Genomic DNA, 26,964 nt, shown 5'->3' on the forward strand with positions numbered 1-26,964 from the left:
TCTGTCCTTCCATCTGTCCGTCCATCTGTCCTTCCATCTGTCCGTCCTGTCCTCGTTGCGCGCATGGTAACTTGAAAAGTAAGTGAGGCACCAACTTCCATTTTGGCGTGGGGCTGCATTAAGTTGCTACATCAAAATCCAAGTTGACTGGCTCCATATACAGTAGTCCCTCACTTATCACTAGTGATGGGCAGATGAGGCCTCATTGGGTGTATGGCACATTTCCCAAACTGTGTGGACACTCTGTGTTGGAGCTGTGTTGCTGTATCACTTAATGGTGACATCTGCTGGATTTAAAAAGTCACTGCTGGCAAATCCAAATACGTTCAAGGCAAAAACACCTGGGACTTTATTTGTAACAGAAGACGTTTCGCTCCTCGGATGAGGACGTCTTCTGTTACAAATAAAGTCCAGTTGTTTTTGCCATGTCCTGGATGACTGAGAATCTTCACCAGCATATGTCATTGTAGGCAAATTCAATAAAGACTGGAAACAGACTGAACAAGGTTCATTTGCACGTTTTTATTTAGAAACCTCAGCTGCTGTAACATCTTTGGGTCGAGGTGATTGCGTCGTTTACAAACCATTTCTCCTGCTTTTGAGAGCACCTTTTCACGGGGCACTGATGATGACGGCGTACACAGAAATTTCATTGCAAGTTTGTATAAGGTAGGGTAATTTAATATTTGCGTTTTCCAGTATTGTAGTAAGTCCTGTGATCTTGGTGTGTTCTCCTCGGAGATGCATCTTTGTACCACAATAAGACCGCACCTGGGAGCAAATCCTACATTTCACCTACAACAGAAATAAAAGTTAATCCATGTAAACTAATTCAAATATCCTTCAGAAAGAAATTAGAATAACTCGAAAGAAAAAAGATCAATAGTGGAAACAAGAGCATAATAATCATTTACCATCTTTTCCGTGATAAGATTAAAATGATCCCACACGGGAGAAAAACTTCCTCTTCCTTGGTTGATCCATGGTATTCGATGACAAACCAAAAACCAATGCAAAGCAAAGAACACAAACTATTTCCATCCAACAAAACCCACAAATGTGTCGATACATTTTCTCCCTTATAAATACAATTTGGCACGTTCACAACCAAACGATACAGTAACTGTATCGGTCACGTGGTTTTCCTTAGAGATACGTGCACAGACACGGGGCTTCGCCTTGTTTGCTCGGCGCATGCACCGATGTTTCAGTGTCGTCAAACCCATCACTACTTATCACGGGGTTACATTCCAGACACCCCCACGATTGATGAAAATCCATGAAGTAGGGACAATATATTTATTTTAGTATTTCCCTTTAACTTTAAATATTTTTACCCCCCAAAAAACTAGTCAGTCTTTCAGAGCGGTCTCAGCCTGAAATAAAAAATATCTAATTTAATTTTTATTTTAGCACTTTAAGGTTTTTTTTAAACTCTACATTACTGTTTTTTGAATTGACAAAATATTTATTTTATGGTAATTAAAAAGGGTATTTTCCTCCATTAGTCTGTCCTCTGGGTCAGCATCCACATACACCAGCTGTTCTCCAGAGCTCAGAACTGATGCTTGGTTCTGTTGGTCCTGTCTGAGAGGTTCTGGACCCCCTCCTTTGCAGTCAGTGGGGCTCGGTTCTCTCTTCCTCTTCTAAAACAAATCATGATCCCCTGCTTCATCAACAAAATCCTCTCTGACTTTAGCCCTATTCGCATGGGATTAGTTTTACCTAGGGACCACATGCTATTTGTAATAATTTTGGAGATTGTCTGTGTTGTTAATCCCGTGCGAGTTGGCCATGTCAGTAATTTGTAAAGTGAAAATTCCCCGGCAAATTACCTACTATATTTGGCTAAACTCCGAGGCCCTGTGATAATACTAATCCAATGTGAATAGGCATCTCTGTGATTTGGACAGAAATGTGCAGGATCTGATAAGTAATGAGATGTTTTTTGTTTTTGTTTAAGCAAAATCATTTGGAAAAATATAGAACAAGGCAATTTTAAATGAGCTTGCTGCTCGCTTCGGATTTTATTTATTTATTATTATTATTATTTTTTTTAATGTATTTTTCTTTTTCGCTTCGGCTTTTATGAGCTGCTACTTCCTTCATCGCAGATGACAGGAGGTGCAGAGACGCACGCGTGCAACTGACCCATCCATCCATATATTTACCCACTTCTTCCTTTTCGGGTAGCGGGATCACTGGTGCACTTGTCCAGCCATCACTGTGCAAGAGATGGGGGAAATCCTGGACAGATCGCAAATCCATTTCAACTGGCAGGTCAGCTGTCACCGGCCGCTCATGCGCACGGCCGGTGACAGCTGTCCATCTGAGCTTAACGTGACTTTTTTTTACCTCTTAAACTGGCCAGTCAGACCTGCCTCCTCCTCATCAAGTAAATTAACACTTTTAAATTGTCTAAAAAAGTTCATTCTGGTCCTCTGGACATTCAAAAAAAAAAAAAAAAAAAAATGTAGAAATGTTTCGTCTCTCATCCAAGAGACTTCCTCAGTCTGAGTTGCTGTATTCAGCTTAGTCTCTTAAATAGCACCTTCTCAGAGTGGATCAACCAGTTTGCTGCTGACAACCAAAATCAGCTGCTCACATGGTCAAGAAGGACCATCAGCCTAACAATGGATCATTAGCACACTGATTCACAGGAGGCTGAGTGATACTAGCAATAACAGCATTGTAAGAGAGGGACAGTTGAACCCGGAGGCCTCCACCCCTGTTTAATGATGGACGATTTCTTTTTACAAAGATGGCCTCCTTTACTCCTCTCTCAAGCCATCGTTCCTCTCTGTCCAGGATGTGAACATCTTCATCCCTGAAAGAGTGACCGCTGGCCTGGAGATGAGTGTAGACCGTAGAATCCTGGCCTGATAGTGTTGATCTTCTGTGCTGGGCCATCCTTTTGGCCAGTGGCTGTTTAGTTTCCCCGATGTAAGACTGATCACAGCCCTCCTGACAATGAACAGCATACACAATATTACTCTGTTTGCGTCGGGGGACTGGATCTTTGGGATGAACCAGTCTTTGCCGTAATGTATTTTGGGGTTTAAAAGCCACTGGGACGTTATGTTTAGAAAATAAATGTCTCAGTTTCTCTGATACTCCCTCAACATACGGAATGACCACTGGTCTGGGTCTGGGTTCCTCCTTTTCACCTGTTGGCTGACTGGAGTCCTGTTTGGGTTTCTTCTCTGCTTTCAGGAAGGCCCAGTTAGGATATCCACATTACTCTAGAGCTTGTCTTGTGTAGGATTTCTCCTTCTGCCTGGCTCCTGATTTAGTGGGGACGAAGTCCTCCAGTAGCTGTTTGTCAGCATGTGGAATTGTCTCCCCATGATCGAATTGCTGAACATGAACAGGTCGAGAATGGTCTCATCCCTCCATTTTTTTTTCTCAGAACCAGGAAGTAGTGGGAGGAAAACAACCCGTATTTTCCTCTCTGTTGGGAACTCTGGAAATCAGTTTTTTTTTCGTCAGAAATTCCTGAACTTCTGACTGGAGAGATGAGCTCTGTTCTGGGGAAGACAGAACCGTCTCTATAATCCCTCTGAAAGGTGGGGGTTGAGCTGCGAACTGCAGCGTGTAACCCCTTCTGATCAGATGGTCCGTCCATCTGTCCAGGGAACACATGCGCTGCCACTCTGAGTAATGCTCAGAGAGTGGGCATGCATTTGTGTTGTCATGTTTCTCATGACCGTCAACCAGACTAAAAATCCTTACTGCCATCACTCACTCTGGAGATTCTCCGGGGGGAACCCGAGGAGGGCTCCGATAGAAAAAAGGGCTGTATGTGTGCCTTTGTGCTGAGCCCAGGCTGCGGTCTCACATAGAGCTGAGGTGAGCCGGCGCGCACTGAGACAAGCGTGAGCGCTTTCTGAGTGAGACACCGTTTCGGTGGAGGCTGCAGCTGTGGTGGAGAAAATATGTTTACTCCCGCTGTGCTGTGAGTGGGCAGAAAACAGCAGATATTAAAAACGGGCTCTGGCTGAAAACGAGGGATTTTACCGGACTCGGTCTGCTGAAAAAACATAATTTTAGCTGACGTGGCAGACGAGTGTTTTGTGATATTTGCCCATCCAGTCTATGTGCTTTGTGGACTTGGAGAAGGCATTCTACTGTGTTCCTTGGGGTACACTGTGAGGGGTGCTCCGAGTATGGGATTGGGGGCCCATTGCAACGGGCTGTTCAGTCCCTATACAAGCAGTGCGAGAGTTTGATTCGCATTTCCTGTAATAAATCAGCTCCTTCAGGGTGGGAGTTGGGCTCCACCAGGGTTGCTAGATGTCACCAATTCTGTTCCTAACTTTTGTGGACAGAATTTCTTGATGCAGTCATGGGACAGAGGGAGTCCGGTTTGGTGGCCTTAGGATTCTGTCTGCTTTTTGCAGATGATGTGGTCCTGTTAGCGTCCTTGTGCCGTGATCTCCAGCTCTTACTGAAGTGGTTCACAGTGAAGTGTGTGTTCTAGTGTGAAGCGGCTAGGATGAGATCAGCACCTCCAAATCTGAGGCCATGGTCCTCAGTCAGGAAAGGGTGGATTGCTCTCTTTGGTTCGAGGGTGAGGATATGCCTCTAGTGGAAGAGTTCAAGTATCTTGGGGTGACTAAGTGAAGAATGGAGCGTGAGATTGACAGACAGATTGATGCAGCGTCTGCAGTATTGCAAACTCTGTACTGGTCCATTGTGGTGAAGAGGAAGCTGAGCTGTAAGACAAACCTCTCTGTTTACCCATCAGCCTATCTTCCTACCCTCACCTATGGCCACGAGCTTTTGAGTAGTGACTAACAATGAGATTGTGGATACAGGTGATTGAAATGATTTTCCTCTGCAGGGTAGCTGGACTCTCTCCCTTAAAGATAGGGTGAGAAATTCAGTTATTCGGGAGAAACACGAAGTAGAACCGCTGCTCCTCCACATCGAAAGGAGCCAGTTGAGGTGGTTCAGGTATCTGGCAAGAATTATTCCTGGGTGCCTCCCTAGGGAGGTGCTTCGGGTATGTCCGACTGGAAGGAAATCCCGTGGAAGACCCAGGACATGCTGAAGATACTGTCTCTCGGTTCACCAGGGAATGTCTTGGGGTCCTCCCAGAAGAGTTGGAAGAGGTGGCTGTGGAAAGAGATGTGTGGGCCTCCCTGCTCAAGCTGCTGCCCCCGTGACCTGGCTTCGGAACAAACATAAGAAAATGGATGAATAAATGAAGGGATCTCTGTACTTCTTTGCAAATTCCAATCTTGCCTTCTGATTTTCACTGATAATGAGTGGTTTGCATTTTGTGGAATGGCCTCAATATTACTGTTTTTCGAGTCTTCGAATAGTGGATTGTGATACATTCACCCCTGCACTCTGGAAGTCGTTGGTGTTATAAGTTACTGATGTTTTTGGTGGTTTCTTCACAGCTTTCTCAATATTTCTGTTGTCAACTACTGTTGTTTTACTTGGCTGACTTGTTTGGTGTCTGTTGCTCAGTACACCAGTAGTTTTTTTTTTCTTTTTCAAGACATTCTGAGTTGTTGTGCTTGCTATGCCCAATGTTTGTCCAATGACTCCGATTGATTTTTCTTCTTTTCTCAGGTTCAAAATGCTTTACTTTTCTCCCATATACAGCTCTCTGGTCTTCCTGTTGGTTTATCCATTTTTTTTTTTTTACAAGAAATACAGTCTTTATAAGTTTAAACCCAGTCTAAAAACTTAGACTGGTCTTACAGAGCCATTTAATTTTTGAATAATCAACCTAAAAGGCAACACCTGCACTACAAGAAACACCTGTCAGTCACATGTTCTAATAGTTTTGATCACTTGAAAATTGGGTGAGCTCAAAGGGCGAAATGTTGTGAGTTGTTTAACACACTTGCATTCGCTGTTCAATTCCAGTCCCGAAAAACATTCATATTGAAAACTACAAGCATTCACTATTCAAATCCATCAGGGATGGGGAACATCTGCATACTACTTGTATAATCTGCAGTGTTTCCCCTAGATAAGTGGGCATCTGTGATTTTTGTCGGGGGGGGGGGGGGTGTTCAGTGTGGGTTTAGCATGAGGGAAGAGGCTGTCTTTAGCTTTTTAGCTAGTGCACCTGCATATTGCAAGCCGCTAGTTTAGCATTATGGCAGTGCCGACAGGTGGTTGGGGTTGGTAGACAGGGAGCTTGGTTCCGTTGACGGGGCAGGGCGCCCCGCTTTTATAATGGTAGTGGATACACTGATCTGGAAAGAGACAGAACTGGTTGAAGGAGCCTCATCATGAGCTAACTGTAACATTGTGTGTTGATTCAGAACACCTCCCTGGCTGATGAAGGCCCCATGCCCAACTCTCCTGGTTCTATGATAAACCAGTACAGACTGGAGGACAATGAAGAGGAGCAGCAGCAGGATGGTGACATTAAAGACATCTTCATCTCTGTCGACAACCCAGAGAGCCACATCACTGCCCTGGAGACCTTCATCGTGTACAGAGTTGTGACCAAGGTGAGCCAGGAAATCTTTCTACTTACTTACACATTAATGTAGTCATGTGCAGGTTTAAGTTTTAGGTTAACATGAAATTCATAAAACACTGTAAATATAATTCTTTAACAGCTTTGAAAAGCATGGAAAAGTTTGGAATTTGATTGGACAGTTTTCCAGATTTGCATAAGTGTAGAACAGATGGAACAAATAGTATAGGATCCTCATCATTGCCTTCTCCATTCACCTGCACTGGTGGGAGATCTTGGATGTTCATTGTCATCAACTTTATCATCTTCAAGCTAAGCTTCATGCCTATCTGAATTAAGGAACAATGCCTTCTTCTGGATATGTGTGTGGATGAGGGAGACCAGAAATTAAGAATAGCAAGTATGAAAAAAAACGTTTTCTGACAATAATAGGAATGGAATATTGTACTCCTAACAATATATATAGTTAAAAAATATTCAGATTAATATTTGCCACCCAGCGATTTAAAAACAATAAACGCTAACCGAAGATGTGGGTTTCTACGATGCACCAGAATTCCTAGATTTTGAACAGCTGCTGGCTTCAAACAGACTGATTTTTCCGTGGAGAAAACAATGCGATTGGTTTAAAAGTTTCTACAACTGTCCAATTTAGATAAGGTGAAACAATGTGTCTGACGTCGAAAAGTAAAGCTAACAAGGTCAAAGCAGTCACCTTGACAAGTGGAGAAGGCTGCCTTGCTTCCGATTTTTCCTTCACATTTTCATCTGTGACATTCTTCTGTTACTTTTAAAGCTTTAGGTAGTTTTTTTTTTTTTTGCATACTTTGAACAGCTTCATTAGCATGATCTTTATTGGTGATGCTTGATAACTTCATTTGTATGCCTCATTTGTAGTATGGGGCATGGCTTTTGGGGCCACCATGCCTTAAGCCCCCAGTATACTGCCGCGTACGCCCATACGCACAGGTACGCACGTATGTATGCAGAGGTACGAGCGTACCCCCCAGGGCATGTCCGTGCAAAGCTCAATTTTTACGAATGCGTACGCGGTGTCGCACAATAAACTGCCCAGCGACGGACAGTTTTGTATGCGACACCAATGTATTAAATTCCCCTTCTTCATCCATGATCTGGCCTTTTCTTTTGTTTTTTTGCCAAGAGGCAAGTGATCTCTTCCTCCTCCGATGATGCCATGACTGAAATGGTGAGAAATGAAGGAATTTGTCACGAGCAAATTAAACTCAGGTCCAGCGTGTCTGCGGGAGGGTCTGGAGATTTCCTGGTGGGCTGGTCTGATGTGTGGGCTGCAGAGCTAGTGCTCCATTTTTTTTATTTATTTTTTTTAATCTTTTTATTAACAACATATAAGCACAGAACACCACTGTGGCTGAGGCTGCCAGTGCTCGTTTTTTTTTTCTTTCCCCGACCTGTCAATCAATCCAATAGGCCTGTCAGCAAATGAGCAATCGGCGACCTCAGTTTGTCCCGAAAGTAAATGCCCCTTGTCTGTGAAGCTGCTCTGCAGCTGCTCAAGGTGTACGCTGGAGAACGAAGTCTGAACCCTCTGCGTACAGTACACGCGTACGTACGTCCGTTCGCACGTACGTACGCGGCAGTATACTGGGGGCTTTAGGTCCACCCACTTTTGGCAAGATCTACCCAGTCAAAGTGCCTATTGATTATTTTTATTTTAACTACAAATAAGTAAATGAATAAAAAAAGGACTTTCTAGGCTACCAATTAAATAACCTTCCTAAATAATTAGAATAGTACTTTTGATTTTAGAGCCTCATCCACTTAACAGGATTCATCACTCATCTCGAAAACTAAAACCATTCAGTATTCAAGTCCCTCAGCGACGGGGGACACTGACCTCCTGCTTGTTAAAACTGAGACCTCATGGGTCATTGTGGCCCAAGGGCATAAGAAGGGTTAAGAATTAATTATAATATTTTAAATTAAGAATACAAATTGACCAAAAACCAGCCTGTTGTATATTTGTCACTGACTGCCTTCTTTTCAAAGATCAACATTAGCATTAGCTTTAGAAAACTCAAATCTGTCCACTCTGAATCTGTTTCTGTGTGTTTGTTTCTTACTTACTTAAATTTCATCTCTGGCTTGTGAAAAGCCTGGGCAGTTGAGTTTGTGTTAACAATATGTTTTATAAAACTACACCATTAAGCTAATTGTGTGGATTTCCTTTCTCTAGACCACACGCAGTGAATTTGACTCTTGTGAATATGAAGTTTGTCGACGCTACCAGGACTTCCTGTGGCTCAGAAGCAGACTGGAAGAAAACTACCCAACACTGATTGTCCATGTATGCATCACAACACGTTTCACTATTCTTTGGATTCAGTTTCATTTGTTCAATTTTTGCCATCCAGTTTTTTATTTTAAAAATGATTGAAGTTGTGTGTTGTGTAACCATTCCCTCCTAGAAAAAGAACATCCCTCCATCCATCTATTATCTTTTACCCGCTTCTTCCATCTTAGGTCACGGGGGTTGCCGGTGCCCACGTCCAGCAATCTGGAAAAAGAACATTTCCAATAAATTGATTAAAGCCTCAAAATACCACCATGTTCATGTCCATGATGAGTAGACATCCGACACCTGTATGTTGCTCTGACTGATGGTTGAGTGTTATTTAATGAGTGTTCTTCTGGAGCTATGAAAGCAAACACATAGGTCCATAAAACTGCTCTCTAATGCGATTGTTGTTCTAATTCTCAGAAGGCCCGTTCACATTTGGTTTTATGACTCTGGTTCAATATTGTTTCAAGTGATTGGACTGCATTGGTCAACTCTGAAACCTGTGCTCCCATTTAGTAGTAAATTATTCTTCTTTCAGCTGTTCCCTCCTCAGGGGTATCCACAGCGAGTCATCCTCCTCCATCTCACTCTGTCCTCTGCATCCTCTGTCCTCACTTCAACTACCCCTTATGTCCTCTCTAAATGCATCCATATACCATAAGTGTCGGGCTTTAGAATGCACCTGTCTCTAAGCCGTAATTATTAAATATAAGATAAATTTTGTACATGAATAAAACACTCCGGTTATTTAGCCGCAGGCATCCACCGTTCATGGTTGGGATCTGTGCCCAGCCAGCTCTGACAGTGTGCTTCTTTCTTTATGTAGTACAAGAATCGGCCAGCAGGTGGCGTTTCACAGAACATAGCTTGCTTTCAACACATGCTCAGACTTCATTACCTCAGGAGTATCATGAAGCTCCGCTGTCCGTCTCATGGTTCCAACCATTATACCTTCAAAATGAACACAATAACTTATCTAAGCATAATCACTGGACAGAACAGTGTCAAACATCTACATAACTGAAAGTATTTAAAAATGATTTTGCCCAGAAGTCTTATGAAGGTCGTGACCTGAAGTCAAATAATACTGGTAAAATGCAGTAAATATTCATTAAATTAGTACCATTAATTTTTATTGGTAAACACTTTTGTTAACAACTGTTGTTTTTAAATGTACTTTCTCAATAAATTTGACGTGATTCTCCTCAGCAGAGCTCATATGAGGAGAAGGAGGAAGGACGGGGGCACAGCCCCCTCCCTCCTGTTGTCCCTTCCATTCTGTGCAGAGCCTAAATGACATATTGGTATTTAAACACATATTTACCGTACACAGAAAGATTTTTTAAAACTTATTTAAATATGTATCAGTCTTGACTGACTGACTGCTTTAAAAGTAAATCTGACTTCACTTCTCCACCGGTGAGCTCATGACGGAAGGGGAGGGGGAAGAACCCCTCTGGTTCATTGTCTCCTCTGCTCTGTTTCATGCGTTCGTATGTGAGCTTTAAATGAGATCCCGGTATTTAAACACATATTTACTGACACGGAAAGATGTCACACAAAGAATTTAAAAACTTTTATTAAAACATGCACCAGACTTGACTGCTTTTGCGTCTCCAATCCTGACCATCGACACATTGATGCAGCTACAGGCAGCAGCTCTGCTTCCTCCTCGACAGCCGATTGCCTTTAACATGAAAGCTAAGAAATTCTCCGTACGTTTTCCATTATTGCTGAACAAATGAACAGGTCTGTGCATGAAGCGCAATATCTGGTAACAACACAGGAACAATCTGAAGAAATGTATTCACATCTATCTTGGGGGTTGGTCCTGGAGAGTACCTTGTTGGTCATTCAGGTTAGACTTCTGGTCACATGATGACAGAGTGGGTGGAGTTATGGTTGGATATTTGAAACCATGCGCAAGAGTCGTTGTACATCTGAATACCTGAGGGCATGCCTCTGAGTCACAAACGTCTGCCCCCATGAGGGGCGGGGTGCCGGGAGCCACCAGCACCCAGCCTTGTCAAAGGAAAATTTTAGTTCATGGCAGGAAGTCTTTCAACATAAAATATAAAAATATAAATTTTGAAAATAATGAAAAAAATACATAAACAAGATGCTCCTGCATATAAACTGCAGAATACAAAGTGTGAGACAAAACTAGCGTACACCGGCAATTACGGTATATCTCTCCTCTTTTGTCTTTTTCCTGGCAGCTGCATTTCTAACATCCTTCTACCAATACACACTCAGTCCCTCCTCTGAACATGTCCAAAGCACTGTCCCTCCTCTGGACATGTCCAAAGCACTGTCCCTCCTCTGGACATGTCCAAGCCACAGTCCCTCCTCTGGACATGTCCAAACCATCTCAGTGTGTCCTCTCTAACTTTATCTCCCAGTTGTTCAACCTGTGCTGTACCTCTGATGACCTCATTCCTGATCTTATCCATCCATGTCACTCCTAAGGAGAACCTCAACATCCTCATTTCTGCCACTTCCAGTTCTGTCTCCTGTCTTTTTGTCCAGATCATACAACATAGCTGGTCTCACCACTGTCTTGTAAACTTTTCCTTTGACCTTTGCTGACACTATTTTGTTGCAAGTCACTCCTGAAACTTTTCTCCATCAACTCCATCCAGCCTGGACTCTTTTTTTCACTTCTTTACCACATTCCCCATTTTCCTGGACAGTGGACCCCAAGTACTTGAAGTCCTGCACCTTTGTGACCTCTGCTCCTTGTAGCCTCACTGTTCCACCGGCCTCCCTCTCATTCACACCCATGTACTATGTCTTACTACAGCTGACGTTCATTCCTCTTCTTTCAAGTGTATACCTCCACCTCTCCAAGCTCTCTTCCACCTGTTCCCTGTTCTCACCACAGATCACAATGAAAAACACCTACCTCTGTTATTCTCCACAGTGCAACTCTTGCCAACTTGAATATCTTGCATCAGAAACATTAAAGTTGATTTGCATTCCCTGTTCAATTCCAGTCCAGAAAAACACTCATCTTGAAAACAACGACCGTTCACTCTTCAAATTCTTCATCGACAGGGGAAATAGTCATAACATTTGTTATTTTGTCAGTAAAATGTTATCTGAGCTGTTCCATCTGATGATACGTCTCACAGTTGATTCCATCATCACTCTTATTTGCTTGTGTGTAAAGTTATTATTATTTTTATTTATTTATTTATTTTCTGTGTGTTCAGCCTCTGCCAGAGAAGTTTGTAATGAAAGGCATGGTGGAGCGCTTCAATGATGACTTCATTGAAACCAGGAGGAAAGCCCTGCATCACTTCCTCAACAGGATCTCCGAGCATCCCGTCCTCTCGTACAGCCACTTCTTTAAAATCTTTCTAACTACGCAGGTGTGCCTCACACCCACACACGATGGGTTATTGTTGGAGAAAATTTATTTCACTAATGTTGTTTGCCCAAAAGAACCACACTCCATGGCAGGAGAAGCTTTTTAACCAGTATTTATTTTTGCAAGGTCAGATTTCAGGAGAGGGTACTTCAGTGTACAGAGATGTAGATGCATGAAAATCAGCCACAGAAAAAAACACGAACTGCTCGTTCTCAGCTCAGCTGAGTTCATGGGGTTCAGGAGGTGTCCTTGAAGCCAGCTGCAGTCTTCTTACACAGCACACTCTGTTTACCCAAACGTATGGCTCATGGGCCGAAATAAGATAGTGTCTTGGGCAATGGTTCAGCTTGTTTTGGGCATCTTGTTCTCAAGGCAGAGTGGAAGAATGTTTTCAGCCATAGTAATAAAAATATCAATAACCTTTGACTAAAAATTCCCTGACAGTTCTCCTTTAGCTCATTCCTCTGAAATAACCTAAGTTTAAAAAAATGATCATTAGCACTTTCTGAGTGCTGGCTATCTTGTGGTTTGTTGCAGGAGCTGGCGTCTCACAAGAAACAAGGTCCAGGCTTCCTGAGTTGGATGGGTGAGGCCATGAGAGCCGTGGCTAACTCTGTGCGAGGTGTGAGGAGCCGGCTGGACGAGTTCACCGTCATGCAGGAGTACGTTGAGGATTTCAGTCACAAAATCTGCTCCGTTGACAAAGTCACCCAGAGGATCATCAAGGAGCAGAGAGGTACCACAGAACCTTCAAACATGGTTTAAAATGATATTTTACCTCAAAACATTGACATTTTCTGCAGAAATGCAATGTGAGCTCTGAGGCTCGAATGACTGATGAAGCTGAAACTGATGTGTTAAAAGCTAAAATGAGCAGAACACAAGCTAAAACAAGCAGAACATGAGCTAAAATGAGCAAAACACAAGCAGAATGAAAGCTACAACAAGCGTTTTTAAGAGCGGACATGTTTTAATTTTGGTACACACACATGTGTGTGTGTGTGTTATAGTATAATTTACAGCAACTCAAGAAATGCCTTGTTTCACTTACAGGGTTAGGTTAAGGCAAAAGTAGCTCAAAGAGTAATTACACACACACACATAAAATACTTAATTACACTCATTTGAGTAGATGTAATAAATTACTTTAATTCTTGTTTAAATGCAATTCATCCTGCCATACAGGCAGTGTCTTCAGACTTTGCCAGCAAATTAAAAGTTGAAGCTTAATCATTAAATTATTACCATATTTGTGTTAGATTTATTTATAAAACACATTTAAACACTCCTTATACCAATTAAATTAAATAAAACATAACACACATTCTCTTTCACCGTCATTAATTAACAAACAAACAAGCAGCAGCTTCAGCTACAGAGAGACTCATGTTACGTTTTCTCACTTGGAAACAGATCAAATGTGAATATTGTAGAGACTCACCTGCCAACACGACAAGTTGGGAGTGAGACATGTTGTGTCTGCTGTTCAGCTCCTTTGACTCCGACATGTTTACGTTTCATCTCCGTGGTTCTCCCGTGTCGTGTCGTCACTTTTTCAAAGCTGCATGTTGCGCAGTTTTTATCTTTGTGAGGTGCTCCCACACTGTTGAGGACTTGGGTCGAACAGTTTTCTCTGCGTCGGTCATTTGTAAAATTTACTTAATTTCCTTTGAAAACAGCCTCTGCTCTGCTTCCGCCGCCCCTGCTCGCTCTGTTCAACTCGCGCTGCAGAGTTGTTGTTTTTTTTTTTTCAAACTTTATTCAGTCAGTCAGCATTGACAATTCACTGCAGGTGAACAAAACGGCTCTGCAGCGCCGTGAAAGACGCTTAATCGCGCGACAACGAATCAATAATGAAATTTGTGGCCAACACTTTTAATCATTGATTTTTATCGATTCGTTGTTGCAGCCCTAGTCTCCTCCCAGTCGGACATGCCCGAACCACCTCAACTTTCTCCTCGCAATGTGGAGGAGCAACATTTCTACTCTGAGTCTCTCCTGATAAGTGAACTTCTCACCCAGTCTCCAAGGGGGAGTCCAGCTAACCTGCAGAGGAAACTCATTTCAACCGCTTGTATCCACAATTTAATTCTTTCAGTCACTACCCAGAATTCATGACCACAGGTGAGGGTAGGAATGTAGACTGACCACTAAACAGAGAGCTTTGACTTACAGCTCAGCTCCCTCTTCACCACAGCGGACCGGCACAGAGTCCACAAGACTGCAGATGCTGCACCAATCTGTCTGTCAATCTCACGCTCCATTCTTCCCTCACTCATGAACAAAACCCTGAGATACTTGAACTCCTCCACTTGAGGCAGAACCTCACCCTCAACCTGAAGAGAACAATCCACCCTTCTGACTGAGGACCATGGTCTCAGATTTGGAGGTGCTGGTTCTCATCCCAGCTGCTTCACACTTGGCTGCGAACTGCTCCAGTGAGAGCTGAAGATCACGGCACGATGACGCCAACAGGACCACATCATCTGCAAAGAGCAGAGATGGAATCCTGAGGCCACAGAACTGGACTCCCTCCGCCCACTGGCTGCACCGAGAAATTCTGTCCATAAAAGTTATGAACAGAATCAGTGACAAAAGGCGGCCCTGGCAGAGTCCAACTTCCACCCTGAAGGGGTCCAACTTATTACCGGCAATGTGAACCAAACTCTTGCACCGATTGTTTAGGGACAGAACAGCCCGTAACAACGGACCCTCAATCCCATACTCGCAGAGCACCCCCACAGTGTACCTCGAGGACATGGTCGAAAGCCTTCTCCAAGTCCACAAAACACATGTAGACTGGATCTAAAGATGGTCATTATAGAAAACTGGGTTGCCACGTCAAAATCCAAGATGGCTACCCCCATATATAAATGTAAACCCTATCATTTGAGGAGACCGATTTCTAGTTTTTAATTATTGGGGTGGCCGAAGATTTAATCTATGCTGATCAAGGCCACCATTGGCCACCCCCTGACTCCTCCACTGCACCTGGTGGTGGATAAAATGTCTCCCTCCAGGATCCGTCACTCTGCGCTGCCTCAGACAAAAAAATAAAAATACTACCTCTGTTCTTGTAAAGTGTAACTTCTACCCACTTAAACATCTTTCACCAAAGCATTTAGGTTTACCTGAATTGTCTGTTCAGTTCCAGTCCAGAAAAACAGTCATCTTCAAAAATATAAACATTTCCTATTCAAACCCCTCAGCGACGGGGGGACATCAGTGCACTGATTTTTTCTCAGTGATTTAGAAATCACTTTAAAGGTTTCACTTCTGTCTCGCTCCTTTAAATGTAACAAACATAAATATTTAGTTCTTGGTTCAGAATCAGCAGCAAGTGTCAGAACCAACCACAGAAGTTTAGCTCCAGCTCAACATGAGCTGGATGTTTGGAAGCTTGTGACCAGTCCTCCTCGTGCACGTCTTGATCCGGTGTTTCAGTTCATCTTCTCTTGTTCCAGAGTACGTGGATGAACTGAAGCAGTACAGTCCTGCGTACTTCCAGTGGGCGGAGTCAGAAGAAGAGCTGGCAGAACCTCTGAAAGGTGTTGGCAGCTGTGTGGAGCGTTGCAGTAAGGAAAGTGAGGAACAGATCCAGCACCTGTCTGAAGTCCTGGTCCCTGCCCTGCACCAGTACGTCCTCTGTGCTGACACCCTGAAGGTGAGACCAGTCTGGTTCAGTTCTGCTTCCAGTTCAATATAACATGTTTTCCTTCACTGACTGAAAATAGATCGAGGTAAACCCAAAATAGGTTGGACTCCTCCAGGGCTGTCCCTTATCTCCGATCTTGTTTGTGGTGGTCATGGACAGGCTACCTAGGCCCAGTTGTGGAGAGAATGGGGTCTGGATGGAGAACCTCAGGGTCTCATCTCTGTTTTATGCAGATGATGGTTCTTCTGACGTTTTTAGGCCAAGACCTTCAGTGTGCACTGAAGCGGTTTGCAGTCGAGCGTGAAGCGGAATGAGAGTCAGTTCTCCAAGTCTGAGGCCATGGTTCTGCACCATAAATGGGTGGAATGCCCCCTCTGGGTCGCAGGGTGGGATATCTTTTCCTCAGGTGAAGGAGTTCAAGTATCTGGGCGTCTTGTTCCTGAATCATGATCAGATGGAACTGGAAGATGGATCCACAAATCAGAGCTTCAACCTCAGTAATGATTGCGTTGCTTTGGTCAGTCCTGGTGAAGAAAGAGGAGTCGAAAGGCAAAGCTCTGGATTTACTGGTCTATCTATATTCCAAGCCTGCAATCATGAGGTTTGGATCATGGCTGAATGAACCAGATCCTGGATCCAAGCAGCTGAAATGAGCTTCCTTCAGCTCAACCTTAGAGACAGGATGAGGAGCTCCATTATACAGGAGGAGCTTGAAGTACAGCTGCTGCTCCTTTGCATCAAAAGGAGTCAGTTGAAGAGGTTCATCTGATCAGGATGCCTCCTGGACGCCTCCATTTGGAGGAGTTTTAGGCACATCCTGCTGGTAGGAGCCCCCAGGGCAGACCGAGAACTCTTTGGAGGGATTGTGGTTCTCCAGATGGAGATGGAGCATGTTTCTGAGGAGAGCTAGGTCTGGGTTTCTCTCCTGGATCTGTTGCCTCCATGACTCCACCACAGATAAACAGTAGAAGGTGGAGATTAGAAAAAGACAATCCAGTGTGGTTTAGTGTCTGCTGGGTTTATGGTCCTGTCAATGCATCAACAAATACTGATCTGTCTGTTCACATGTAGCTTTTTTTTCTTTGTTTTTATTCTTGTTGACAGTTCCAGATCCTCAAAATCTGTTTTCTGTTTTCACAAAGAAAATAAATTTGAATGTTTTCTTGTTTTTGACCTTTGAATAAACTTTGACCATTTTTTATGATTTCAACATAAGTCCATGCCCAATAATCCAGATATACAATCCAACAATTTTCAGTCAGGTCATCTGGACAGTTTCTTTTTTTTTGCTGAAATGTTTCACCGTCTATCTGGAAGGTTTCATCAGTCAAGGAAACACAACACAAAACTGATTCTTCCCCCAAACAGCTTACTCCAAAGTGGAACAAACCAGTTATGTTGGTGCTAAGATGGTGTCTTTGGCATGACCCCTCCTGTGTTGCCAGCCCTCTTCCTCGTCGACAGTCATGTCAAACTGGTTCAAAACGAAAAACAGCCTTCCGGATAGAAGGTGAAACGTTTCAGCAACAAAAAGAAACTGTCCAGATGACCTGACTGAAAATTGTTGGATTTCAAAACACCTTAATCATTAAGGTGCCATATTCTAAACTGTTACATCTCAAACTGTCTGTGTGAGGCGTTCAAGGACACAGTAAAGCTATCTACGTTCAGTTGCAAAGTATTCATCCCCTTGGTAATCGTTCTGTTGCTTCCCAACCTTGAGTTTGATTAAACCACAGTTTTTTTTTTCCCTCCTCTCCCTCTCCACTTTGCTTTGCTGCTCTGTCTGTCTGTGAAACTGCTTTTGAGCCTCTCTTCTACAAATCTTCCGAATCATAATTACGGACTTAATTTGATCAGTTGGTCCCTCAACACAATTGATAACATTTCTTCTAAGACAGGCTTTAGGCGAGCCGATTTGCCCTGTTGAGACACATGCAGCTGGATATCTCATTGACTTGGAAGACTTGATGACGTGTATTGGATTTATGATAACTTGTTCCTGCTTTTTGGATTAGGCTGGTCGCTGGTTTATCTATAATAAAGGAAGTCATCGGCACCAAATTTGGACCCGATCAGGCTGCCTGCCTTTATGATGGCTTGGTTTGTGCCTCGAGCACCCAGACTCGAATGCTTTGGGCAGAATAGATCAGATCTCGGGGATTTTACTCAGGCATGTTCTTTTGGTGTTGCCATGTAATTTTGACATTTCGGAACCGAGTGGACCAACACAGACTCAAGGTAGACGTCATTAAGTTCTGCCTGTTCCCAAAACAACTGTGTGTTTATCTGAATTTGGCTCCCCTGGCTGGTCTTGAAGGCCACCTTATCTGAATTTGCCTGGAGAACATGTAATCTGATGCTCTGCCCCCCTCCCATCGAGGAATTTCCAACTGATCAACCAGAGAAAACCAGCTGAATAAACATTGTGTCATTATTTCAGGACTCTTGGATTCTCATAGGCGTTGTCCTTGGCCATTCCCCGACATCCCTCAAGAATGTTAAGGACCTCACCGGAGGGAACTGGCTGATTATTCCATTCTTATCAGCACTCTTAGAGTGCCCTCGAGAACGTCCTTGGACATTGTTTACCGCTCTCGTCGTCTCTCCCCACACCTGTGCAGAATGTCTTCGTCACCATGTGTTGTTTGTACAAGGTGTTTTTTCAATATTAGAGTTTTTTTCTTCAGCCAAGAAGATAGAGTTTGATAGGAATTTTTGTGGCCTCCAATGCCTACGTGTCCAGTTGCACTACTTTCTGTCTGTCTAAACAGATCTCTCTTATAAATTAGTCTTCAAGGCTCAATGTGATTTATCTGTCTAAATAAAGGTTGAATGAATGAACGGGTTGTCCTGAACCATCTTCCACAGCTGGCTGATGGTGTTCAGGAGCGTAACCAGGCTTGGTCTAAGACCAGGACAACAGATTCTTATACTGACTGCTCTCTGTGTAGGCAGTTACGTAAACCAATGATCTTCTTTAATAACAAAAAATGCCAAATCAGAGTATTATTTACTTTTCACCACTGAAAACCTTAATAATCCACAGAAATGTTGGAAAGCCATTAATTTTCTTTCAGTGAGAAAACGCTCTCATGGTCTCTCTCTTTGTTTTAAACTGTCCATGATAAAAATAGAGATGCTTCGTTCTTTTAACAAGCACTTTATATTCTCTGGCTCTTTGTTCAACACTGTGGGGCCTGTCTGTGTGAACCCTTGCACTGATCGTCCAGTTCAATGGTCAACTTTTCAATTAGGCTCCAGTCTCTGCTCCTGGAGTTCAAGATGTCCTTAAAGCTATTTAAAGCTATAGACCACAGAAAATCATCAGGACTTTGTTTTTTATTGAAACCTACTTCCTAAAATTAGCAGCTGATTTTGTAGCAGATCCTCTTGCTAAACTTTTTAACCTCATTTTGGAAAATAATGAAATTCCCTTCATATGGGAATCAGCCTTTTTCCTTTTGTTATAAAAAGGTGTGTGGTGGTGGTGGGTGGGGGTGGGGGTGGGGGGATCCAGCAGTTGTAACTACCGGTAACTACAGACTGGTAACTACAGACTGATATCTACGACGGAGCTTTAAGGGCACACACACACACAAAAAAAAATTACATCGCCATGCTAAGAAAAAAAATTACCATTTCCAACGAAAAGCAGTCTTACAACTGCGGTAAAATGATGCATGATAAAGTGAAGCTGTATGGCATTGTTGACTGCATTGACAGGTTTAGTCCCGACATAATGTGGATGGAGGCTTATTTCACAAACAGTGACCCAAAAGTGATCGCGAACTACTTCATAAACACAGTGACTCGCATTGGAGGCTGTCCACAGCATAGACATAAATACTTAGACGCCTCGTTGAGCGGGCTGGCTGCTGCAGCGGTACGTCAGAGCGTCCACCATTTTGAATGTAGGAGATCTGCTGGTCAACTAAAACAAGGAAATGGACTGAACTTCACAAAGCACCGTTTTACAATGTGTTTTAAAGTGTTTTATCCCTGTCATTTACACACTAATATATTTGAAAAACTGACACCAAAGACAACATTTATAAATTTTAACATGATTATTAAAAATATTTACTCCTTAAATGGTTAGGTTATAGGTAAGCACTAAACCAACGTGTTGTTTTGAGTGTTTACAACTACTAATGTGTTTAACACTATTTCTGTGGTGATAAATATAGAAATATCCTGAGATGTAGATGTGACATGTGGATTTTCTGAATAAAGAGGAATAATGTTCATTCGCATTCAACTCATTTTCATTAAATCACATCCATGAACATGCACTGTCTGGCCCAAAAAAATGTTGCCACCTGGATTTAACTAAGCAAATAGGTACGAGCCTCCTATTGGATAATTACTGCATGGGTGATTGTCTTTCAGCTGGCAACAAGTTATTTAACCCCAACTGGTGCAATGATTTGCTTCCCATTTCTTAAACAACCATGTCCAAAGACACATTGTGTGGTCGTGGAAAAGATGTCAGTCTGTTTGAGAAGGGTCAAATCATTGGCATGCATCAAGCAAAGCAAACTTCTAAGGAGATTGCAGAAACTACTAAAATTGGGTAAAGAACTGTCCAACACATTATTAAAAACTGGAAAATAGTGGGGACTCATTGTCTTCGAGGAAGAAATGTGGCCGGAAAAAAATCCTGAATGATCGTGATCGGTGATCACTTAAACGTTTGGTGAAATCAAATCGAAGAAAAACAACAATAGCACTCGGGGCTATGTTTAATAGAGAAAGTCAGAGCATTTCCACACACAATGTGAAGGGAGCTCAAGGGATTGGGACTGAACAGCTGTGTAGCCTTAAGAAAACCACTAATCAGTGAGGTAACTGGAAAAAAAGGCTTCAGTTTCAGTGTTTCCCCTAGTTAATTTGCCATGGTGAGGTGCTCATCTCATCCATGATTTTTGTTGATGGGGAGGGACAGAGACATGTCTGAGCGCAGCTTGTACCAACCGTTTTTGAGTGGGGATAGGGGGCGTTCAGCATGAAGGAAGAGGCACCTTTGGCTTTTTAGCTAGAGAGCCTGTAATTCGCGCCACTAACTTAGTGCTATGTCAGTGCCGAGTGGGGGTGTGTGGGGGCAAGTTCGGTTTGGTAGGCGGGGTGCTCACTTCTGTTGATGGGGTGGGGTACCCCGCTTGTATAATGGTAGGGGAAACACTGAGTTTGCTAGGGAGCATAAAGATTGGACTCTGGAGCAATGGAAGAAGGTCATGTGGTCTGATGAGTCCAGATTTACCCTGTTCCAGAGTGATGGGTGCATCAGTGTAAGAAGAGAGGCAGGTGAAGTGATGCACCCATCATGCCTAGTACCTAGTCATCAATGCAAGATCTTGGTGAAAAACTAATGCAACACAGGATGAAAATGGATCTTGTGACATTACAGAAGCTTATCGAAACAATGCCACGGCGAATGCATGCAGTAATCAAAGCTAAAAGCGGTCCAACAATATATTAGTGTGTGACCTTTTATTTTTGGTGACGACGTTTTTTTGTCCAGGCACATATAAAGTCGTTTTAAACCCTTCCCACACTCTTGCAATATTCTAAACAGTATTTCTAAACTCTAAACCAGGGCTATTCAACTGGCAACCCGTGGATGACTTCTATCCTGCCCACCAATGACTTCATTTAAAATAAAAATAAAAGTTCTGGGTTTGAGTTTTATATATTGCATGTATGATTCAATGCAATAAAACAAACACATTTAAAAGGTAACAGATCATTGCAATACTTGGTTTATTTACGTAATGACTTTCATCACTGGATGTCCAGCCCCTGAGCTGCTGGCTTTCAGAAACTGTGGCCCACTGAGCAGTTTTGTTGAATAGCCCGGCTTTAAACGCTCTAAAAGAGCACAGAATGTCATGATTTACCTCTCTCTGCCTGGCTGTTTTCTGCCAGCACTCTCGGCCACGCCCACTTCTCCGCTGCAAAGTGGAGATATGACTTGGTACAGGAGGAAGTTTCTCTTGCAGTGTGAGCTGCACAAATGTGCAGCAGGTGCTAAATAATTTAAAATAATTTAGTTTAAATAAACAATCCTATCGTGCGGCTCATACATCAATCAGCCAATTGTGTGTCATGTCCAATCTTACTTTGAAAAACCGCAAAGTAGCGAGTCAGCATAAAACAAGCCACCTTATTAGCTCTGGTATATATCAGAATCAGAATAAGCTTTATTATCACTGCACCGAGATACAACGAGAACATGTACATGCGGTCGTCCGGAAGATGGACGGAGTGCACAAAGCTGCTACTGCGCTAAGCGCAGCCTCTCTTATCCTTATCAGAATAATAATCTTAGATAGAAAAATGGGAGAAACATGAGGGTAGATATTGGTATTACAAAAAAAGATCTTTCACATCTTGTCTATCAGGACACGATTAGACATAAAAAAAAAACCTCTACCAGCAGCACAATTAAAACATGATTACATTTGCATTTGATGTTGAGGTGTTGAGATTTGTCCATGAGCGTTTTTCAGATCAGCCACAGTTTCTGAAGATGTTGTTTCAGCCAGCAGTTCTGATAAGTTTGCACAGAAAGTTCTCCGGGGGGGGGGGGGGGGGCGCATAAAAGAAGCTTTTGTCCTTGGTTACCCATGACCCAGGAGAAATTTGATAGTCGGCCCATTCTGAGGCCGTCAGGAGTCAGATTCAGATAAGCTTTGATTGTTGTTTTTCTTCAGGCAGACAGATTACTTTTTCTTCAGCCATGAGTCCATCTGGGTGTTCTGGTTCCAAAATGACCTAATTGTGGGAATCCATTCCACTGATCTATGCTATGAGTCACCTTCAAGGTCGACCCCACCACGCTGACGAGTCCCAGAAGCCGCAGGTGGCCTGCGATGCTCATAAATCGCCTCCACCTTACGGTTTAGCTCGTAAACCAGATGATTCAGAGTTCCTACAGCACAGACCAAACCTTCACACTGACTCGGAGGCTTTGCCATGGCCGAAACTGCTGCCGATGTCTTCTTCAAAAGTCGATAAAACAGAGCCACACCGATGTCAAAAACCAGAGTCCCTGCTATCATAAATCCTAATCTACACATGTCTTCATCATCCTCCTGAGACAGGACTGAGAGGCACATCAGCTGCCACACTCCCCACATGACGTACCTTACAGCGTGAGTCTCAGCTGGACACGCGGGTTCTCCAAGATCTTGTCGCTTTGATGAAAAAAGCTTATCAATAGAGTTGAATGCCCAGGATACCAGATCCATAATCTTCTTAATTTACGTTCGGGAGATGTGAACTAAGCGCTTCAGACACACGGAGAGCAGAGCAGGAGGAAGGAAAAATGGGGGAGGAAAGACAGAAGCAGCCACCTCGATCAGAGCCATGGAAGAAAAAAAACAAAATATATATATATATATATATATATATATATATATATATATATATATAATATGGTTTCTGTTTGAGGGAGAGGGTGGACTCCAGAAACCATCTTATCACCATCAAACTGGTTCACCCACTATGTGAATGTGCTACTTATGGGACTGAGTTTGTTGTGGCTCCGCGGACTGATGAAGTCTTTTCGATGAAAGATGTAACGTTTCAGCACAAAGAAACCGTCCAGTGGACCTGACTTAACTTTGTTGGATTTTTTTTCCTGAATTATTGATCATAAACTTTGATGCTAACCGTTCAGCAGTTAAATAAAAGCAGTGTTTTTGTTTTTGTTTTGAACAAAGGATAAATGCTCAGTGATTGTGACTCATGCTTAATCAAAGTTCTGTTAAAGTGTGACCTGGTGTCTGCAGGCGGTGCTGAGACGCAGAGACAACATCCAGGCTGAGTTTGAGACCAAGAACGAGGCGCTGGCCTCCAGAAGAAACGAAGAGGACACCGTAAGTAATATTTGCATACACACAGGAGGGATGGGGAATATAATCGTGTTTTTGATGCATTGCAGTGTGGACTTGAATACTTCTGACTCAATGTTAAAATGTCAAAAACTGATTATTATTTAGACTGATGATGCCACAGAGACAAACTCGGAGCTGTTGGCGTCCACCAATCACAGAAACACTGTTTAGAAATATTTCCACGTATTCTGCTTTAGCAGCATCTGACCATCAGTTTCATCACTTCCATCTTAATGACAGAGTAAGGACAGCAAGAATACTTTAGATTTATTATTATTATCAAATGTAAAGACACTAGAGTCAAATTTGAAGCAATTTCATTTTACCAAAGGACAAATAACTTTTTCTTTATTTTCATATAAAACAAACTTCTGAGGACGTTTATTGTACAAAAATGACATAAATGTTTATTATTGATAAAAGTAAAAACGGCATCAAACCTATAGAAAAATAAATCTATTTATAGAGAGAAAAGAACAATTATGCAAAGATTTAAAAGAACACAATATTACTAACTTGACTGAAGAAAGTAATTAGAAATACCCTCTGTCCATCCACCTTGTAGCAGCTGTATCATCTGCAAACTTTATCAGTATGACAGCCTGGATGGGTCGGTACACAGTCATACGTTAGCAGAGTGACCAGGAAGGTGCTCAACACACAGCCCTGGGGGAGCCCGTGCTGGGGGTTATGGTTGAGGAGGAGAAGTCAGTGTATCTGCCCAGATTGTGGTCTGTTGGTTAAGAAGTCTAGCACCCAGTTGCATAGTGTTGCATAAGTGAGGAACTTTGTCTTAGTGTGATTAGTTTGTCCATCAAGGTTTGGGGGATCATGGTATTGAAGGCAGATGTGGCGAGATGGGGGAGTGGTGGTGCAGAGGTTAGAAGATGGGCCTGTGATCGGAAAGTCGCAGGTTCAACTCTCGGTACCGTCAACATCAAAATGTGGGTGGAAAAGGTGAAACACCCACACCAGCCTCCACCCTCATTTGCCCCACTCTGGGCCCCTGAGCAAGGTCCTTAACCCCCACCATGTGCTCCCTAAACATTTTCTCTTGAAAATGAGTTTTCATGACTCAATGAGACTACCTGTATAAATAAAGGGTAAATGAAAAAAAATGAAAAAATTGAAGGCAGATGTGAAGTCCACAAAGAGCATACAGATGTAGGAGTCCTTCTGCTCCAAGTGGGTGAGAGCAGTGTGGACCACAGAGGAGATGACATCTTCTGTTGATTGGTTCTCACGGTATGCATACTGGTGAGGGTCCTCTTTGATCTTGATAGTTGTTTTGATGTGGGTCATGACCATTTTTTTGAAGCATTTAGCTACTATTGGGGTGAGGACTACCGGCCGATAGTCATTCAGTCCAGTCACTGTAGAGCTCTTTGGGTGGGACTGGGATAATGGTGGCAGTCTTCAGACAGGTGGGAACTGTTTCCAGAGTGAGGGAAGAGTGAAATATGTCAGCCAGCACCTCGCAGAGCTGATCGGCACAGTCTTTCATCACTTTCCCTGGGATGTTGTCCGGGCCAGTTACCTTGTGAGGATTGATCCTCCTGAAAGTACTCGTTACTTCTGCTGAGGTCACGCTGAGGAACTCTTCTTCTTGTGATAACCTGAGTCTGGTGCTGGGTGGTGTGTTCGGGTCCTCAAAGCATGCATAGAATCTGTTGAGAGCATCAGGCAGTGATGGATCCCTATGGCCCCTTCATCCATCCAACCATCCATCCACCCATCTGTAGTGAACTAAGCCTCCGGTCAAAACCTGCCTCTGAAGACCTTCATGGGACAGAAACTGTTATTTCATTGATTTGAATCCAGAAATACAAATTAGCTCATCCAGAGACTTTCTATTTGTATCCTGAACTAATCAGTTGAAAGAACACTCTCTTTTTATATTGTCATTACTATTTTTACAAATGTCTTGATAATCAAAAGTGTGCTTAGTTCAAACCATTTTAAATGTTGAAGTGAACTACTCATTTTAAATCAACTGTGAAACAGTATTAATGATTTTTTAATCCTCATTCAAAGTAGAAATCAAGTTAATGTCTGTTACAGAGTAATTATGCATTTTGATCTTCTGTCTGAAATGAGAAGTAGTGATGTCGGTTGAAAGTCAGAAAGAAGTTATTGGAACGAACTGTCATGTTTTTAAACCTCTCAGACAGAAACAAGAAAGCTGGCACCTGCGTCCCCCCACTTCGCCAAAACATTTCTCTGTCTGCTCCTAAACATTTCTCTGTCTGTTCCTAAACATCTCACTGTTTTTCTGACTTGTAGTAACCCTCTTACGTCACTAAAACCACACCCCTGTTGGTTCTTTCAACCAATCAGGACTTCCCTAAAGGGACCGGAAACAGAATTCTTTAAAGGTCGACACTTCCTAGTTCCAGTCGGTTCGGGGAGCACAGGAGAACAGGAGTTCTGGGAGACATGAACCGAAGTTCCGAGAGAGAACAGAAGTTCTGAGTTCCTCTGAGTCTTCTCAGAGTCCCGTTAGTTCTTCTGGTACTGATGGAGTTCAGCTGGAGTTCCTGTAGGAGCCACGATGCCTCGCTGTGGCTCCACCCGGTGAATGCCCTATAACTTCTGAGGAAGTTTGTTCTGTGGAACGAGTTCTCACGACTTCTGCCGAGTCGCAGCCGCCCTGAGGAGACGCTGAAAGGTAGCGTACCAGGGACCTCTTGACCGCAGCTGATTCATCCTCTGCCAAGGTAAAAGAGTCGTCATGAGCTTCACTACCAGTGTACCGCGGGCGAACTGCGCTTGAAAGGAGCGTGTTGTTCTGGTCTACAGACATACATCCTCATCCACATCTTTTCTCTCCATTTAAACTCCTTCATTCCCCATCTTTAAAACTCTTCTATCTTGCCAATAATTAATCCAGATATCTTCAGATATGTCTGTTGTTTTTAGCTGCAAGTGAGAAATCATGGCCGTATGATTTCTCATTGTAAAGCTCATTAATTAAGCTGTGTTATTGCATTCAATCAGAATAATCAAGTGTACAATGTTTGATGTTAAATTTTGATTCTGTTAATAAATGACCACATTCATTTTGATGGGTCAAAGAAAATTAACGTCTCATGTCACTGATTAGACCATCTCCGACACAGTACTTCTAAGCACAATATCACTTAGTCCAGAAAAATGAAAGAATCCGTTTAAATTAAGTATAATATCATGTACTTGAACTAGTCCAGATATTATAAAATGTAAGAGAGCACCCCTGAGCTAAATCCATCTCTCGGCTCTCTCACTACA

At 42.9% G+C, this 26,964-nt stretch overlaps 1 protein-coding gene across 1 annotated transcript in view; it reads left to right on the forward strand.

Annotated features, from left to right (window-relative positions):
* Positions 1–26,964, forward strand: part of snx7 (sorting nexin 7) — a 42,679-nt gene that overhangs the window by 1,131 nt on the left and 14,584 nt on the right. The window contains exons 2-7 of the mRNA XM_037694455.1: positions 6,288–6,479; positions 8,664–8,774; positions 11,984–12,142; positions 12,679–12,877; positions 15,606–15,805; positions 23,593–23,679. Of these exons, the coding sequence (XP_037550383.1) occupies positions 6,288–6,479; positions 8,664–8,774; positions 11,984–12,142; positions 12,679–12,877; positions 15,606–15,805; positions 23,593–23,679 (948 nt within the window). The remainder of the gene's footprint in view (positions 1–6,287; positions 6,480–8,663; positions 8,775–11,983; positions 12,143–12,678; positions 12,878–15,605; positions 15,806–23,592; positions 23,680–26,964) is intronic.

Source organism: Nematolebias whitei, chromosome 20 (assembly GCF_014905685.2).
Source record: "Nematolebias whitei isolate Nwh7 chromosome 20, NemWhi1, whole genome shotgun sequence".
Taxonomy (NCBI): Eukaryota; Metazoa; Chordata; class Actinopteri; order Cyprinodontiformes; family Rivulidae; genus Nematolebias; species Nematolebias whitei.